We start from the raw sequence: 17,383 nt of genomic DNA, 5'->3' as shown, positions 1-17,383 counted from the left end.
AGATGCGATTGCATCAGAGAATCCAGCGTGTGAGCAGCGTTCTGAATGAGCTCCGATCTTGCCCCAGAGAGGCCAAATAGTGAATGTGTGGCTCCATTTGCTCCAGTTATCGAGCTCCCGGTAAAATAAGTGGGGGGACGCCGTCCACCCGCGTGGTACCCCGACTCGAGCCCTGGGTGTGAAGGGACGTGTACAGGAGTGATTGAGACTCCGAAGACCAGTAGCCTTACATAGACCTCAGTAATGTTTAATTCACAGTCTCATAATTTCAAAATTGGAACATTTTCAATATCATTTTTTTAAAAATATTTTGACGCCTCGTCAAGGATAGTAAGCGCTACATAAAGACGATTTCAATACGATCATGTATCTTAAACAGCTAATAACCACCGACAAAGACAATAGTCTTAGCTTGGTTTAGGGGATGTATGGTACTTAACAACGGGGTTATTACAACGCAAGTCGTTACGACTTGCGTTGGAGGGCGCGGATTGAGGAATATTATAATTTTATATTCCAACACCAGTCCACGTAACAGTAGGGAAGGTGTTTGAATATAAAATTACAATATTCCTTAACCAACAGCGCCATCAAGCGCAAGTCGTAGTAACGACTTGCATTGTAATGGCAGCGTGGTAAAGGTCGTGCGGTGTAAACGACGTTTACCAGTTTGGGTGCATGTCACTTATTGTGTTATATATCTGGACGCAATAACAAAGTGCAAAGAAGCAGCACAATACCAGTCCCAACCCTACCAACTTGAAGAACAATCTCTTTGTGTGAGCAGGGGGCAGGGCCGAGGAGGGGGGGGGTGACTTTGTGCCAAAAAAGTAGCTAGGAGGCACTTTTGAACCCCCCCCCCCACCACCACCAAACCCTACCACCCTATGCCCCCCCACCCCACCCCACCCCACCAAAAAAAACTTGCCGGTGCTTTGCCCTGGTGTTTTTTCAACCCTCAATGGATGTGGGCAGTTCAAAGCCTCATAAAATGATCTGGAAAACCACTATTTACAGAGGTTTTCTGCTCGTTTTCTCTGCCACCGTGTGATATCAGCTCCTTACCCGGGTGATGGGAGCCGATTTCGTGTGTCACACGGTGGCACTGTGTGATTTGGCAGGTATGCAGTCTGGCGGCAGATTATGTGATGCACAGTTAAAGATTACAAGTCCGCTTTACAAATGTGGACTTTACATTAAAAAACAGGCCTCACAGCTCATCACACATGGGCGTATCTTGGGTGATTGTCATGTTCCTCGTGTGGTGTCTTCATGTATTACAACGCGCATACACACTAAACAGCAGAACCTTTAGTAACATGGAGGCCCCAAAATACCAAGATGGCTGCTGGCCTGTTTACTGCAGCCTGGAGCCCCCTCTGTTGTTCTTGCCTTAGTGACTCCTAAAAAGGGGATACCCGGAGCTGGCAGAGCCAGGGGTAGCTAAAGGGTAGCAGAGGGTGTCCAAGGGGTAGCAGAGGGTGTCCAAGGGGTAGCAGAGGGTGTCCAAGGAGTAGCAGAGGGTGTCCAAGGGGTAGCAGGGGGTGTGCCAGGGGCTGCAGGGGGTGTGCCAGGGTGTAGCAGAGGGTGTAGCGGAGGGGGTAGCGGAGGGGGTAGCGGGGGGGGGTAGCGGGGGGGGGGTAGCGGGGGGGGGTAGCCGGGGGTGTAGCCGGGGGTGTAGCAGAGGGGGTAGCAGAGGGGGTAGCAGAGGGGGTAGCGTAGAGGGTGTAGAGGGTGTAGCAGGCGGTTGCCAGGGGTGTGAGGTGTAGCAGGGGGTAGTAGAGGGGTTAGCAGGGGGTAGTAGAGGGGTTAGCAGGGGGTTGGTAGAGGTGTAGCAGAGGGTGTGCCAGGAGCAGCTGGGGGTGTGCAAGGGGGTAGCAGAGGGTGTACCAGGGGTAGCAGCTGCTACTTCTAGCAGCGCCTCGTGGCCTCCGTGCTCGCAGAGGCCCGCAGTCCCAGCCAGACAGACAGACAGTACCTGTTTGAGGGTGAGCGCTGCAGGGGCGAGCCTGGACGTCACCATGCTGCGGGGCGACCACCCGCTGCGCCCCTCCTCTTCCCGTGCACCCCGGCTCCGGCTGCAGCGCCTCGCTTCCGCCTTCCTGCGCTGTAGGCGCTCTCCTGTGGGCATGGACGGGGCAGCAGCGCCCCCTGCGCCCACAGCGCCTACTGCAGGGCTCGGAGCTCTGACGTCACTGGCAGGAGGGCACGCAGGCTGCACAGTTCTGCAGACTTTCAGTGTCAAGATTGCAACATCATCTGGGGTGGAAACCCCCGGACCCGCGGCGCTCACGCCACCTCGAGGTTTGTAGCGCTTCCGTTCTGGTGACAGGCGTGGCGCTATGCGCCTGCTGATCACCCACAACAATAACCACAAATAAAGGAGCAGCTGTTGGAATGCTAGCTCACTCTTCTCACGCCTCGGACTTTCCCTGCCCTGGGAGTTACTTCTCTGATGATGAAAACATCCATCTTGCTGTTTATCAGTGTTTTTACTCACATTTTCACATCCACATTTCGGTGTGTTTTCCCTTTGCCTCTCCTTTTGCTCTGCAGGCTGTACTATACTCCTCTGTACAGCAGATTTAAGGAAAACACATAGGTGTATTACCACCGTACACGCACAATGAATCTGGAATATTCTGTTTATTTGAGCATGAGTGATAGAGGCCTTATGGCTGTTGCAACATCTTATTGAGAAGGACCCCTCTCTAAATCCTGTGATGTGGAGAATGCTACCAAGGAAAAACCCTATAGGTAGGAATTTTATTGAGTCTCTTTAAAGAAGATGACACTGAGAAGAGAAAAGGCCACTCACAGAATCCAGGACATATATAAAGCTATAGACGTTTGTCCTCAAGTAACCCCTCCTCTTCTCATGCAGTGTCTCTCACCCTACCCTCCTCTTTCCCGCCTTCATTATCTGACTACTTCCCCTGCTCCAACCCCCCCCTGAATCTCTCACCTTGCCTGCTTTTCCCCTTACGTTTTTGTGCTTATTGTTTATCTCGACCTTACAAGTAACTATGTAGCCATGCTCTAAGAACTATGTAACCTTTGTAATGATGTAACCTGTAACTATGATCTGATGCTCATGTAAAGCGCTCTGATACCTCCGGGTGTAGCCAGCGCTATATAAAACTTTTGAAAATAAATAAAATAAAACTACAAATTTTAAAGCCAAAAGTACTGCACTGCAGATCAAATGAAGGCGAAAGACGGCCACTTAACGAAATATTATCATAAGATTTTCCTGCAGGAGTACGTGTTCCTGAAATCCACAAATTATAAGAATATGGGGCCATATGTACGTAAGGATTTAGCATTTCTTAATGAACTGAATCGGAATTTCGTTCCATTAAGAAATGCTAAATTGCTGTTCCATATGTACAAAGGTAGATAGGGAATCGCAAAATATATTTTCTACCCAGTAGAAATCTGGATTTCCTCTTAGCGATTTCCTAAACACATCTATAATGAATAATCTAAAACCGTGAGGTGTTTTCCTTATTGGAGCATGGGCATAAAGGCTCCTCACCATTGGGCTCTTCCGTTACTGAAGAAGTGTAGGTCATTAACGACGATGCCTTCAGTTGTACAAAAGTATGCATCCGAGACAAGCAATTCCGGGTGCCTTTTGAGTAGATTATGTTTGAAGTTCTTAGCAGCGTTTTTCGATGGATTGGGGGGTATACAATCTTAAAAGCGTTGTGACCGACCTGTGACAGCAGGTTTTTGTTGGGCCTTTTGATATTTGGAGCCAAGGTGGCGAGGGAGACCACAGAGAGAGATAAAAGCTGGGAGGCGGTTGTCAAGGGCTAATTGTGGGCACTATTCATGTAGCTTAATTATTTATAAGGTCAGACTAGGTCTTGAAGTAGCAGACGTCTAGCCTTCAGGCTGATTCTATTCGTCCTTATAGTAAATTAAAATTAGAAGGTAACTAGATAGTGATTAGTGCAACAGTGAGACATAGGAAGATTCAATGGGAGATCTATGTAACGGCTTGCCAATACAGTGTAAAGACACCATTCTAAGATGGCCGCTCCCGTACATAACTATAATAAAGTCCTACCTTGCTTTCGATGTAGAGTCAAATGGCCCAGAGTCTTCCTTTATTTTCTGTGATTTCTTGGGCTAGAGCATTAGTCCTATTTCAATGTTCATCAAGATCGTGGGACCATCATCTGGCCGCAATTAAAAGTAAAATTAAAAGGAGACTAGAAGGTGATTAGTGCAACTGTAAGAGAAAGAAAGATTCGATGGGAGATCTGTGTAACGGCTTGCCAATACAGTGAAGGGACACCATTCTAAGATGGCCGCTCCTGTACTTGCCTGGAATAAAGTCCTACCTTACTTTCCATGTTGTCATGCAGCCCAGAATCCACATAAAATTCAGTGATTTCTTGGCCTAGAGCATTAGTTCTATGTCAATGTTCAACAAGCTGGTGTAACAACAATCTTGCCCCAAGGTCTGCTGGTTTGGGCTGGAGTGATAGACTCAGGAAAAGTAGCGTTATATACCGTCTGCCCCATAAACATTCATCACACTCCAGTACAGTGCTCAAAACATAGACCCTGAGGGGCAGATTTACAAGCCCCTTGTGCCACTTTTGCATCACTTTTAACATGGGAAAAGTGAAGTAAAAGTGGCCCAAGGAGCTTGTAAATCTGCCCCAGAATAGGCAACAGTGATCAGGCAAAGCACAAGATTATAATCAAGTCAGCCGCTCTGGACTCAGCCCCACCCCCTCTGTGTATTTAGTCCCATTTGCAATTACTTGTAAAATGCACACAGGAAGGGAAGGAGAGCTTCTAAGCCAGACGCCACTCGTAGACTGTGCTGTAGTGCAAGTGCCTACCTGGGCAGTGTAAGTCTCATCCTTCACAGAAGGAAAATAAAGAATGTTTCAGAAACATACCCTAAACCGTGAGTTTCTAAATAACTCGTAAAAATGAAATAAACCAAATACCTGCGCAGTTCCCCTCTTCCGTTTCTAAGTAGGTACAATGACAGCTAATACTGGTATATATATATCTAAGGAAAGAAAGAGTGTATATGTAGTAGAGGTTTTTACCAGTGGGATCATGAAACGTTACTGCTCCTGATAGAGATCGTAGGTCACCCGACCAAATAATTTCACCATATATCTTTCGGGCTGTTAGAAGGGGCGATCTCAGAGGGCCAGGTTATGCTCACCCGGTCACCCCAAGACCCACCTCTTCCACAGAACTTGCAGAGTCTTGATTGTAAGGTCCTTCAACCGGGGAGGACTTCGGGTCTAGGATCGTACACACTGAGCTCACACCACACTATGAATAGACACCACACCGTTGGATTCTAGTAACAAGTTCTTTATATAAGTATTAAATGAAGAAATCACTCTTATATACACAGTGATCGAGGGACCACAAAGTCTTTGAGGATTCGGGAAGGGGGAAGCGGGACAGTCTTTTAGTCTCTGGGTCAGTACGAGGCGTACCCTGCGCACAGCTCTCAATCCTCGAGCCGGGGGGTACGGGATGATGGTCGTACCGACTGCTTCACCTCTGTCGGGTCGGCTCGGTCGTGATGGTGGTCTCGATGGTCCAGCCGGACCAGAGTACTCCTCGAGCCGCGACGAGGTCAGCAGGGCTCGATCTGGAGAAGTTCGGGAGGAGCCGCGACAGCGTCAGCAGGGCTCGGATGGTTGCAGGTTCAAGCTTGAGCCGCGACCGCGTCAGCAGGGCTCCGAGGTCCTAGAGAGGACGAGCCGCGACAGCGTCAGCAGGGCTCCGGTGGTCTTAGAGGTCGAGCCGCGACAGCGTCAGCAGGGCTCCGATGGTTACGAGTTCAGCTCGAGCCGCGACAGCGTCAGCAGGGCTCAGGTGGTTCAGTTCCTTGAGGCGAAGAGGGAGCCGCGACAGCGTCAGCAGGGCTCAGAGGTTCAAGATGAGTTCTTCTTAGGGTCAGCCGCGACCAGGTCAGCAGGTTTCAGGTCCAAGATACAACTGCCCGCTAGTTGTCGGGCGGGCCCAGTTATAGTCCTTTTGCTCTTTGATCTCCGGACCCTCGCAGGCAGAGGTCTCCTGCCTGGGGGGCTGGTCGTTGGCGGGGTCCGGCGGTCGGCTCTTTGATCCCTTTGAAAGATGGGTCCGGGCATTCCCAGACGCCCAGCGGGTCTGGAGCCAGCCCTCGGGGAGGCCAGAGGGGTGATCGAAACTGGCCTACAGGGGAGGGCCAAAGGTGTGACAGATACCAGTCTCTCAGGGGAGGCCGGAGGTGCCATCGAAACTCCCTGGCTTATCTCACTCGGGGAGCCCTTATCCCCCATCCGGGACTGGCGCGCCTTTGGAGTCTGGGTTTCGCTGGGGCCGGGGTCACGCTAGGCCCAGGGAGATAGGGATGTCGGGAAGGGAAGATGGCGCCCGGGCCTTGTGGGGCATGCAAGGTTAGGCGCTCGGAGCCGGACGTGGAGCGGGAAAGGCAGGCCTGGTCGAGGTTCTAGGGGGCTCTAGGCTTAACTGGAGTAGGTCGACCAGGCTTGGGGTGCAGGCTACACTAACGGGTAGGCTGCGCAGGGGACTTGGGGTACAGGCCTACGCTCACAGGGTGTGGAGGGACAGAGATGAACCATGCCACGAGGCCGGGTCCAACACGCGTCCCCCCCAGCTGAAGGCGGGGAGAACTACCCATCCTCTTGGGAGTTCTCTTCGCTTAGGCGGAAGAATCGGGACAGGCCGTCGGCGTTGGCGTGGTCAGAACCAGGCCGGTGCTCAACAGTGAAGTCAATCCCCTGGAGGGAGATGGACCAGCGCAGCAATTTGGGATTCTCCCCTCTCATCTGCATTAGCCACCGGAGAGGTCGGTGGTCGGTATGGACCCGGAAGTGAGTACCGAACAGGTAGGGCCTCAGCTTCTTCAGGGCCCAAACCACCGCGAAGGCCTCCCGCTCGATGGTGCTCCACCTTTGTTCTCGAGGGAGTAGCCTCCGGCTAATGAGTGCCACTGGTTGGTCTAGGCTGCTCTCGTCCATCTGGGATAGAACTGCTCCGATGCCATGCTCGGACGCGTCGGTCTGGACTACAAACTCTCGGGAGTAGTCGGGGGCCTGTAGGACTGGGGCCGTACACATTGCGTCTTTCAGGGTTTCGAACGCCTCTTGGCAGGTGGGGGTCCAGCTGATTTTCTTCGGCTGGTTTTTGGAGGTCAACTCCGTAAGGGGGGCTACGATGCTGCCGTACCCCTTGATGAACCTTCGGTAGTACCCCGTGAGCCCTAGGAATGCCCGCACTTCCGTCTGGGTCGTGGGGGCCTCCCAGGCCACGATTGCATCGATCTTGGGCTGGAGGGGGGCTACGAGGCCGCTTCCGACCTGGTGCCCGAGGTAGACTACGGACCCTTGTCCGATCTGGCACTTGCTTGCCTTAATGGTGGGACCGGCCCTTCTCAGGGCCGTCAGCACCGCCCAGAGGTGCTGGAGGTGCTCGGGCCAGTGGGAACTGTACACTGCGATATCGTCCAGATACGCAGCGCTGAACGCCTCCAACCCCGCCAGTACCTGGTTCCCCAGCCTCTGGAAGGTGGCGGGGGCGTTTTTCATCCCGAAGGGCATCACCCGAAAATGGTAGTGACCATCCGGGGTGGAAAACGCGGATCTTTCCTTGGCTCCCTCGGTGAGGGCGATCTGCCAGTAGCCACTGGTCAGGTCGAACGTGCTAAGGAAGCGAGCAGCCCCGAGGCGATCAATAAGCTCGTCGGCTCGGGGGATGGGATGCGCATCCGTTCTGGTGACTGCGTTGAGCCCGCGGTAGTCAACGGAGAACCTCAGCTCGGGGACAGCACCGGGGGCGGCTGCCTTCGGAACCAGGACCACGGGGCTAGCCCATGGGCTGTCAGAGGCTTCGACCACCCCGAGAGCTAGCATCTTTGATACCTCGGCCTTGATACAGGCCCGGACTCGATCAGGGACGCGGTAGGCTCTGTGTCGTACCGGTGGGCTGTCCTCGGTGTCCACGTCGTGGACGCACCAGCTGGTAACGCCGGGGGTGAGGGAGAAGAGGTCCGAGAACTGTCCCAACAACTGGCGACAGTCCTCGCGCTGCTCGGGAGAGAGGGAGGAGGAGAGACTCACCCCCTCTACGGAGCCATCTTTTTCTTTCACGCACAGGAGATCGGGGAGAGGCTCCGTTTCTTCTTCTTCTCCATCGTCCGTGGCGAGGAGCAGGCTCAACTCGGACCGGGCGAAGTGGGGCTTGAGGCGGTTCATGTGAAGGACCCGCAAGGGGTTCCTGGGGGACTCTACGTCGATGAGGTAGGTCACCTGACTCTTGCGCTCCATTACCTTGAAGGGCCCTGTCCACTTGTCTTGCAGGGCACAGGGCTCCACGGGGGCCATCACCCAGACCAGTTGTCCGGGCTGAAACTCGACCAGAGTGGCATTCTGGTCGTACCACCGTTTCATTTCTTCTTGACTAGCTTCGAGGTTGGCCTCGGCCAGTTCTCTGAACTTCCTCGTCTGGTTCCGGAGGGCCAGAATGTATCGAAACACATCGGGAGGGGGCTCTGGGGCCGCCGTCTCCCACCCTTCCTTGACCAGGGTGAGGGGTCCCCTGACGGGGTGCCCGTAGAGGAGCTCGAAGGGGCTGAACCCCAGGGACTTCTGGGGGACTTCGCGGTATGCGAAGAGGAGACAGGGAAGGAGGACGTCCCACTTACGCCTCAGGGGCTCTTCGAGACCCATGATCATCCCCTTGAGGGTCCGGTTGAATCGCTCCACCAGACCGTTACCCTGGGGGTGATATGGGGAGGTAAATTTGTACGTCACCCCACATTGCTGCCAAAGGGATTTCATGTACTTGGAGATGAAGTTGGTCCCTCGGTCGCTGACGACTTCTCGGGGGAATCCCACCCGGGAGAAGATGGCCATGAGGGCCCGCCCCACTACGGGGGCGGTCACCGTTCGGAGGGTAATGGCTTCGGGGTATCGGGTGGCATGGTCCACCAAGACAAGGATAAAGCGGTGACCCAAGGAGGTCCGGGGGTCGAGGGGGCCCACAATGTCGATCCCCACCCTCTCAAAGGGGGTACTGACCACGGGGAAGGGTTGGAGAGGGGCCTTGCGCTTCCCTCCGCTCTTTCCGCTGGACTGACACGTGGGGCAGGACTTACAATGGACCTCCACATCGGAGCGCATGCCCGGCCAGTAGAAGTGGGTGACTAGCCGGTGATATGTTTTGTCTTGGCCCAAGTGTCCCGCCAGGGGCACATTGTGGGCCTCATTCAGGAGAAAGCCGCGGAAGCGTAGGGGTACCACCAGCACTCGGGCTGACCCTAGCTCGGCAGACTTTTGTTCGCTGTACAGGAGGCCGTTTTCCCAATAGACAAAGTGGGAGCCGGACTGGTCACCGGCGGCCTGGGCGGCGGCCTGCTGCCGCGGCCCAACCAAGGATGGACAGGAGGTCTGCTCCAGGCAGAATTCTTCCCGGGACGGCCCTCCTTCCTGGCGCCACTGGGCCAGCTCGGGAAGGTCGTCCAAGCTCGGGGTCGGTTCGACGCCGGGGCCGAGGGGCCCTGCGTCGGGGGTCTCAAAGGATTCAGGGACCTCAGGGTCCTCGGGGGTAGCCGGTGCTGTCTCTAGGGTCGCCCCTTCGGGTGTGGCTTCTCGGGCGGTCATCGACCGGGAGCTCACACAGGCCCATTCGGGCAGGCCCACCATCTCCAAGTGGGTCCTTTTCTCAACCCGCTGCCATGGGGAGCTCTCCAGATCGTTGCCGAGCAGGCAATCCACGGGCATGTCTGAGCGGACCGCCACTCGTAACTCTCCGGAGACGCCCCCCCATTCGAACGGGACTTGAGCTATCCGGCAGGTGCGGACGGAGTTATCAGCTGCGATCACCCTGCAGGAGATGTGGGGAACCATCTGGGCTTCGGTGACTAGGTGCCGTTTGACGGCGGTGATACTGGCCCCAGTGTCTCGGAGCGCCCCTATGTGGTGGCCATTGACAGTCACCTGCTGTCGGTATTTCTCTGTGTTGTCGGGCAGGGGGGTTCCTGGGACCATCTCCCTATCACCCAGGGAGACTAACATCATAGCTGCGGGATCAGCTCCCTCGAACTCTTCTTCCCCTTCCTCTTCTAGGGCTACTGAGGTAATGTGGCGCACTGGGGGCCCTGTAGCGGCGGGCTTCTTGAACAAAGGGCATCGGGGGTCATTGGCATAGTGCCCTGGTTGCTGGCAATGGAAGCAGGCTTGGCTGACTCGGGGCCCTGGCTTAGCTGGGGGGAACCCTGCGTGCGCTGTGGGAGGCGAGGTGCCGGACTGGTTTCTGGGGGGACTGCGCGGGGACCCTACCTGGGATCCCCTCTGTATATTCTGACCCCCTCCTCCCCTCGGGCGTGATGGTCCTTGTTCGTTTCGGCCAGAGTCTCCCCTGGGGTACTCTGGTGCTCACCCAGCGATCGGCCTCGACGGCCAGCTTCCGGGGGTCGGCCAACTTGCTGTCCAGGAGGTGCTGTCGGAGTTCCACAAAGCAATTCAGGGACAAATGTTCATACGCAATGAGGTCGATGAGCCCCTCGAAGGTGGATACTTTGCTGCCCTTGATCCACCCTTCCAGGGCCCGGCTGTAGAAATTGACATATTCCACCCATGTGGTGCCGGGGATCTTCTTGCATTCTCGGAAGCGTTGGCGGTACATTTCTGGAGTGAGCCCGTACCTTGTGAGGAGGGCCTCCTTCATGTGGCTGTAGGAGGTCTGCTCGGCAGACGGTAGGTCGAGTAGAGTATCCCTCCCCTCGCTCAGGAATCGACCCCACAACCCGGCTCCCCAATCTTTCTGCGGAACTCGGTGTGAGGTCATGGCGACCTCGTAGGCCTTGAACCATTGCTGGATGTCATCGTTTTTATAATATTCTTTGACCACATCCTTGGGGATGTGGACCTTGGGTTCCACCGGGGGAACGGACTCTCGGGTCGCCGCTGTTCGGTTGTCTTCATTCCGGGCTTTTAGTTCGATTTCCATCATGCTGCGCTCATGCTCCAGCTGGAGTCTCTTCCCTTCGTGTTCTCTCTGGAGTTTCTTCTCCTCCAGTTCTCCTTGCAGCCGCAGCTGCTCGATGGCTAGCTTCTTCTCGGCCAGCTTGAGTTCTCCTTCCATTTTCAAACGGGCTAGTTCTAGCTCGTGGGTTCGGTTGCGTTCTCGGTCGGTCATCTCTTCTCGAGACAGACCTCTCTCGGTGCTGTGAGTCCGCGTCGGGGACTCTGCTCTTTCTTGCTCTGGGGCGTGGGTTTCGATCAGGGGTGCTCCCCCTCCATCGGCTTCTGTCGGTGCTGGAGGTTGGGCTCCGGTCTCCACCTAGGCTGTTAGAGCTTGTTGAAGGTCTTCTTTGGTGTTTAATCCCGTTGTCGGGATATGGAGATCTTTGCAGAATTGTTTGAGCTCTCGGTGCGAATAGTCTTTCAGAAGCTCCATCTGGAAGGTGGTCTCGTCGATTGTGAGGCTCATGGTTGTTAATTCGTTTGGGTAGTGTGTCAGTACTGTACGATCCCTAGACGTAGGTTCTTATCCCACCGCTACCACCAATGTTAGAAGGGGCGATCTCAGAGGGCCAGGTTATGCTCACCCCGTCACCCCAAGACCCACCTCTTCCACAGAACTTGCCGAGTCTTGATTGTAAGGTCCTTCACCGGGGAGGACTTCGGGTCTAGGATCGTACACACTGAGCTCACACCACACTATGAACAGACACCACACCGTTGGATTCTAGTAACAAGTTCTTTATATAAGTATTAAATGAAGAAAGCACTCTTATATACACAGTGATCGAGGGACCACAAAGTCTTTGAGGATTCGGTAAGGGGGAAGCGGGACAGTCTTTTAGTCTCTGGGTCAGTACGAGGCGTACCCTGCGCACAGCTCTCAATCCTCGAGCCGGGGGGTACGGGATGATGGTCGTACCGACTGCTTCACCTCTGTCGGGTCGGCTCGGTCGTGATGGTGGTCTCGATGGTCCAGCCGGACCAGAGTACTCCTCGAGCCGCGACAAGGTCAGCAGGGCTCGATCTGCAGAAGTTCGGGAGGAGCCGCGACAGCGTCAGCAGGGCTCGGATGGTTGCAGGTTCAAGCTTGAGCCGCGACCGCGTCAGCAGGGCTCCGAGGTCCTAGAGAGGACGAGCCGCGACAGCGTCAGCAGGGCTCCGGTGGTCTTATAGGTCGAGCCGCGACAGCGTCAGCAGGGCTCCGATGGTTACGAGTTCAGCTCGAGCCGCGACAGCGTCAGCAGGGCTCAGGTGGTTCAGTTCCTTGAGGCGAAGAGGGAGCCGCGACAGCGTCAGCAGGGCTCAGAGGTTCAAGATGAGTTCTTCTTAGGGTCAGCCGCGACCAGGTCAGCAGGTTTCAGGTCCAAGATACAACTGCCCGCTAGTTGTCAGGCGGGCCCAGTTATAGTCCTTTTGCTCTTTGATCTCCGGACCCTCGCAGGCAGAGGTCTCCTGCCCGGGGGGCTGGTCGTTGGCGGGGTCCGGTGGTCGGCTCTTTGATCCCTTTGAAAGATGCGTCCGGGCATTCCCAGACGCCCAGCGGGTCTGGAGCCAGCCCTCGGGGAGGCCAGAGGGGTGATCGAAACTGGCCCACAGGGGAGGGCCAAAGGTGTGACAGATACCAGTCTCTCAGGGGAGGCCGGAGGTGCCATCAAAACTCCCTGGCTTATCTCACTCGGGGAGCCCTTACCCCCCATCTGGGACTGGCGCGCCTTTGGAGTCTGGGTTTCGCTGGGGCCGGGGTCACGCTAGGCCCAGGGAGACAGGGATGTCGGGAAGGGAAGATGGCGCCCGGGCCTTGTGGGGCATGCAAGGTTAGGCGCTCGGAGCCGGACGTGGAGCGGGAAAGGCAGGCCTGGTCGAGGTTCTCTTGGCTCTAGGCTTAACTGGAGTAGGTCGACCAGGCTCGGGGTGCAGGCTACACTAACGGGGAGGCTGCGCAGGGGACTCGGGGTACAGGCCTACGCTCACAGGGTGTGGAGGGACAGAGATGAACCATGCCACGAGGCCGGGTCCAACACGGGCCCATAAATTTCATTTCAATATATACATTAATCAGATGACCTTACAATTCTACTACCAGTAACCCTGATTCCTTCCTATTGTATTCTAGTGTACCCGACTTACCATCCACTGTTATGGGTACCTATGACCACAATGGATCAAGGAGCTAGCTGTAAAAGGAAGGCAGGCAAAATGCAAATACCAACTTTCATATGTTTAAATATTCATTAAAATGACCACGGACAACTGAGAAGTTTTAAAAGTTTATCTTAGATTTCAGACTCTGAGATCATACAATTTATAGCAATAAGGCAATCTATAATCAGAATAACGAAGAGCACATAACCATATAGGAAGAATATACAGGCAACCATCTAAGAATCTATAATGAGTGGAACAGGAAATAACGAAAATGAAATTCAAGGGTGTATACTTCATGCTAGGAATTATTATGCACGTATTAGAATTTTACCATTGGGACATATTTCATGAGTAAGACTCTAGGGAAACCTATACATCTATAGGAAGGGTAGAAAAGTGGAACACGCTATAGTTCTAACATTATTACTTCAATTCAGTATTTAGGAGAAAATTGTAAAACACATCTAAATTCATAAACAGTATGGAGAGATTTGTATTCTAAAAGGTAGGGAAACATAGGAACATGCTAAGGAAAATATGTGCTTTATTCTTCATATAGTAGATTGCGAAAAGCATGGAAAATTTTAACGTATGCAAAGGTATGTCTTTATTGAAGCAAAGACAGAAAAATAGAAAGTGCAGTATAGAGTTTCGCTCTTATAATTACCTAGACTGGTGTGGAAACCAACCCTGGCCACGGGTCAGTTAAGGACAGGATAAACCCCAAGGAAGGACAGTCATCAATGGGACAGCAGGTGCAGAATGGACACCCCAGGACAGGACAGGAAAACCAGATTAGGATCAGGACAGGACCACCAGGATACGACCAGCACCCGCAGTTCGGAAGCAACGCCTGCGCTCCATCCTCTCTGCAGTTATCAGTCAGAACCCCGATTGGGTTAGCGAACTTCCCAGCAAAGTGCTCCGCCAGCACTTAAGGTTTAGTAAAACCTTTGAGTCTATGGTCAAATTCGGACAGAGTGCTCCGCAGCACCTCTGTATTCAGTCACCTATTGAGTGCGATGGGTCAGTGACAGGTCAGCTATTCGGACAAGTCGGACAATTTCTCTAGCTGAGCCTAGGCTAGATATACTGTTTTCGGGTCAGTGTACCACCCCCCAATGTTGCAAAGTGTCAGAATCCCCAATTTCGATTGGTCCCAAAGTAGGATAGGTTAACACACCAATCAGAACAGACTTCTGCAAGACCTAATTTACATCTTTTGGTACCGCCTAGCAGATTTGGGGTTCCCATGACCTATTCTACAGAATACAATAGCAGAATATACAATTGTTGCAAATGCAGTACAAATTCTGTTTCTCCGGCTGGGTGAAGGTGCATCTTCCCAGGCACGTCTTGGCAGGGACCTTCAGTTGGCACTTGGTCAATGCCACCAGCCGCATACTGGTCATGCGCAACAGGGACCTTCAAGATGGTTCTCGTCTCATTCAGACCCCCCAGTTATCGCGGTACATGAAAAGTAAGCGAAAACAAATTAAAACATAGAAATAAATGAATGTACTACATCTCATGTGTTGGTACTTTATATTTCACTTTATAAAAATATACTATGCGATTATAGATTAATGCAATACACAATAACACGAGAGCATCTTCGCAAGCCTCACCACGTTAATACATAAGCAGCCATCTTGTGGCTATTACGCATGCGCACCTTTTCCCACCAGAACTCCAACTACGTCATGTCACGTGAGTGTGACTAACGCATGCGCAGAAGCAAATTCCAAAGCAGCGGCCATGTTAAGGACGAGAGTTAATTGTTTTAATAAAACACATAGGCAAGCGTCTCTAAGACACACGCACATCCAAAAATAAATGAAATTAGTAAAACGAACAATTTGGATTACCGGGTTATAACAGATTCGAGGTTCATGACTCAAGCAAGTCGCGTAATATGCGAAATCTTGCTCTATCAATCCCCTCTTTGATGATATTTACTATCATCACAAGCAAAAAATGGAACCAGATGCCAACTTTTAAATTTTATGCATTTCCATCTCTTCCAACATTCGATTCAATTTCTCCTTCACATCTTTATCAGGGTGAGAATTTTTCACCTTTTTGTAAATCTTATTATTTAAGTCTTCTAATTCAAGCTCATCCACACTCCGTTTCACACCTCTTTTATTCATAGTGTATTTCTTTGTGTGTTTGCGACATTTACAACAGACAAATATGAGGAGTATGATGAAGCCTATCACTCCAATTGGCATCAGTACCTTAAACAATAAACCTTTACCTAAGTAAGCAAACCAATGACCTACATTGGAGAGACCATCAGTAAGTCTCTTCCAGGCACTATCAACCTCCAGTGGTTTGAGTTCCTTTTCCAAATTAGTAATGTTTTTCACATACTTTTTGATCTGTACACTTTTGTCCGGTATGTAAGTGCAACAATGTTGCGCTTTCAGCATCCGGCAGACTCCGCCCTCTTTTGCTAATAAGGTATCAAGCGCAAGTCTGTTCTGCAAAACCATTGATCTGATCGCAACCATTTCGGTATTGACCAATAGAAATCCATGAGCTGTGTCAGTAGACAGCACATCCACTATTGTGGATAATTTGCAAATTCTGTGTGTGTTCAGAACCACTCCCACTCCAGGTATCAGTGCACTAAAAATACTACCCATTATTTCACCTACGCTTTCTCTTTTACTACGCACTAAGCCATTAGTGTTTTCATTGATTCCAGCAATCTCATTCACATGGTATATTCTCGGAAAGACAATGCCAAAGTAGCAGCTTCCATACCAGTGATCCGGTAATTTGAAATAAGCCTTGTTTCCACATATATAATAAATTCCGGGAAACACAGGTTCTGACCCATTTTTGAAACCCCAACCTCCAATTACCTTGTAATTGTGTTCACATTGACTGGAACCAATGAAAATGTTATTATAATAACTAGTCCTTTCGCGGTGAAGACAGAGTTTCCCTTTCCTTTCGAAATCCAGCAACAAAGCAGGACCAGCCCCACCATTTGAGGTGCTTCTATGTTTTCAGCCCATTTAGGAGTTTTCTGTCTTTTGTCATTTGCCTTTCTTTGGAAACTCTCCCTTCTTTTCTCTGCCATATTTAGAAATATTTTCTCTTGTTCATGTAATGAACAGGTCAAGTTGTCTCTGTGCGCTTCATTTAAGTCTATGGTACCTATAGTCAGAAAGTATTCTCCCATATAACGTGTAACGTCACTTTTGGTATGTACAGGATTTAGATTTCCACGTATAGGAAGTTCAGAAAATATTACGTCTGCGTTAGAGTAGTAGTACTGTAACGGTCCTCTTTTGTAAAATAAGCTTGCTAAAATACTACAGGAAATTCCATAAGTCAGGGGCAGGTGATGATAAGTCACACCTTCAGCTACAGAAGTTGGTAGCTTCATGCAGACATAGCAGTCTTCTATCTCCATAGTTTCTACATAATGCACTAGCAGGTTTGCGAAAACATTTAAATGAGTCTGGTTCTTAACTCCGTGATAATGTAGTCCTTCCTCATCTGATGCTTCTAAGTCTAGTTTTGTTTGTCTGAGTGCTTTTTCACGTCTTTCTACACTTCGTGTTGTCAGTTCTTCAGTGTCAGTAGTCACAGTCTGTGTAGGGTCAATATTAGTATTTTTGCTTACCATAAAAGGAATGAAAATTGTTAATCCTATCCATATTATTACCACTATAGCTATACTACATATACATACTTTGCAGCATGTTTTGCAACAATTGCGTTTAGGCCTTCCATTCACGTTTGAATCAGACATTTTCGTTCAGAAGAAGTTTCTCAACCCCTCTTTGTAACTTTACACAGGTAGCTTACTCTGCGTAACTTCAGGTGAGTTCGTCTTCTTCGGCAGACAGATCAGCAATCTGTTCTTCGTCACTTTCGTCAGTTATATCAAGATCCTCAAACTCTTCCAGAATTAGGTATGTCCATTCAGGATCTTGGTATTTCTCGTTCAGTCTTTTTATTCAATCACTCCTTCTTTTGGAGCTTTCTCCAGCTTGCTCTGAAATACGGGAACTTTTCCTTCTTTCTGCAAGCTTTTCTTCTACTGTTTTTATTCTCAGTCTCAGTTTCTTAATATATCCTGGTTCAATATTTTTCTTTTTCTTGAGTCTTTTAGCTGGCACTGTGATTTGGCTTTCTTCTAATGCTCTTTTATTTTTGTTTGTTTGTGGCACTTCTACTTCTGTCTCTTCCCTTCC

At 51.4% G+C, this 17,383-nt stretch overlaps 1 protein-coding gene across 1 annotated transcript in view; it reads right to left on the bottom strand.

Annotated features, from left to right (window-relative positions):
• Window positions 1–2,180, bottom strand: part of LYRM2 (LYR motif containing 2) — a 98,663-nt gene extending 96,483 nt beyond the window's left edge. Inside the window, exon 1 of the mRNA XM_078679048.1 lies at window positions 1,979–2,180. Within this exon, the coding sequence (XP_078535174.1) occupies window positions 1,979–2,131 (153 nt within the window). The 5' untranslated portion in view covers window positions 2,132–2,180. The remainder of the gene's footprint in view (window positions 1–1,978) is intronic.
• Between the last annotated feature and the right edge of the window lie 15,203 nt (window positions 2,181–17,383).

The sequence above is a fragment of the Lissotriton helveticus genome, chromosome 2_2 (assembly GCF_964261635.1).
Source record: "Lissotriton helveticus chromosome 2_2, aLisHel1.1, whole genome shotgun sequence".
Taxonomy (NCBI): Eukaryota; Metazoa; Chordata; class Amphibia; order Caudata; family Salamandridae; genus Lissotriton; species Lissotriton helveticus.
This window is presented reverse-complemented; position numbering and strand designations above follow the sequence as displayed.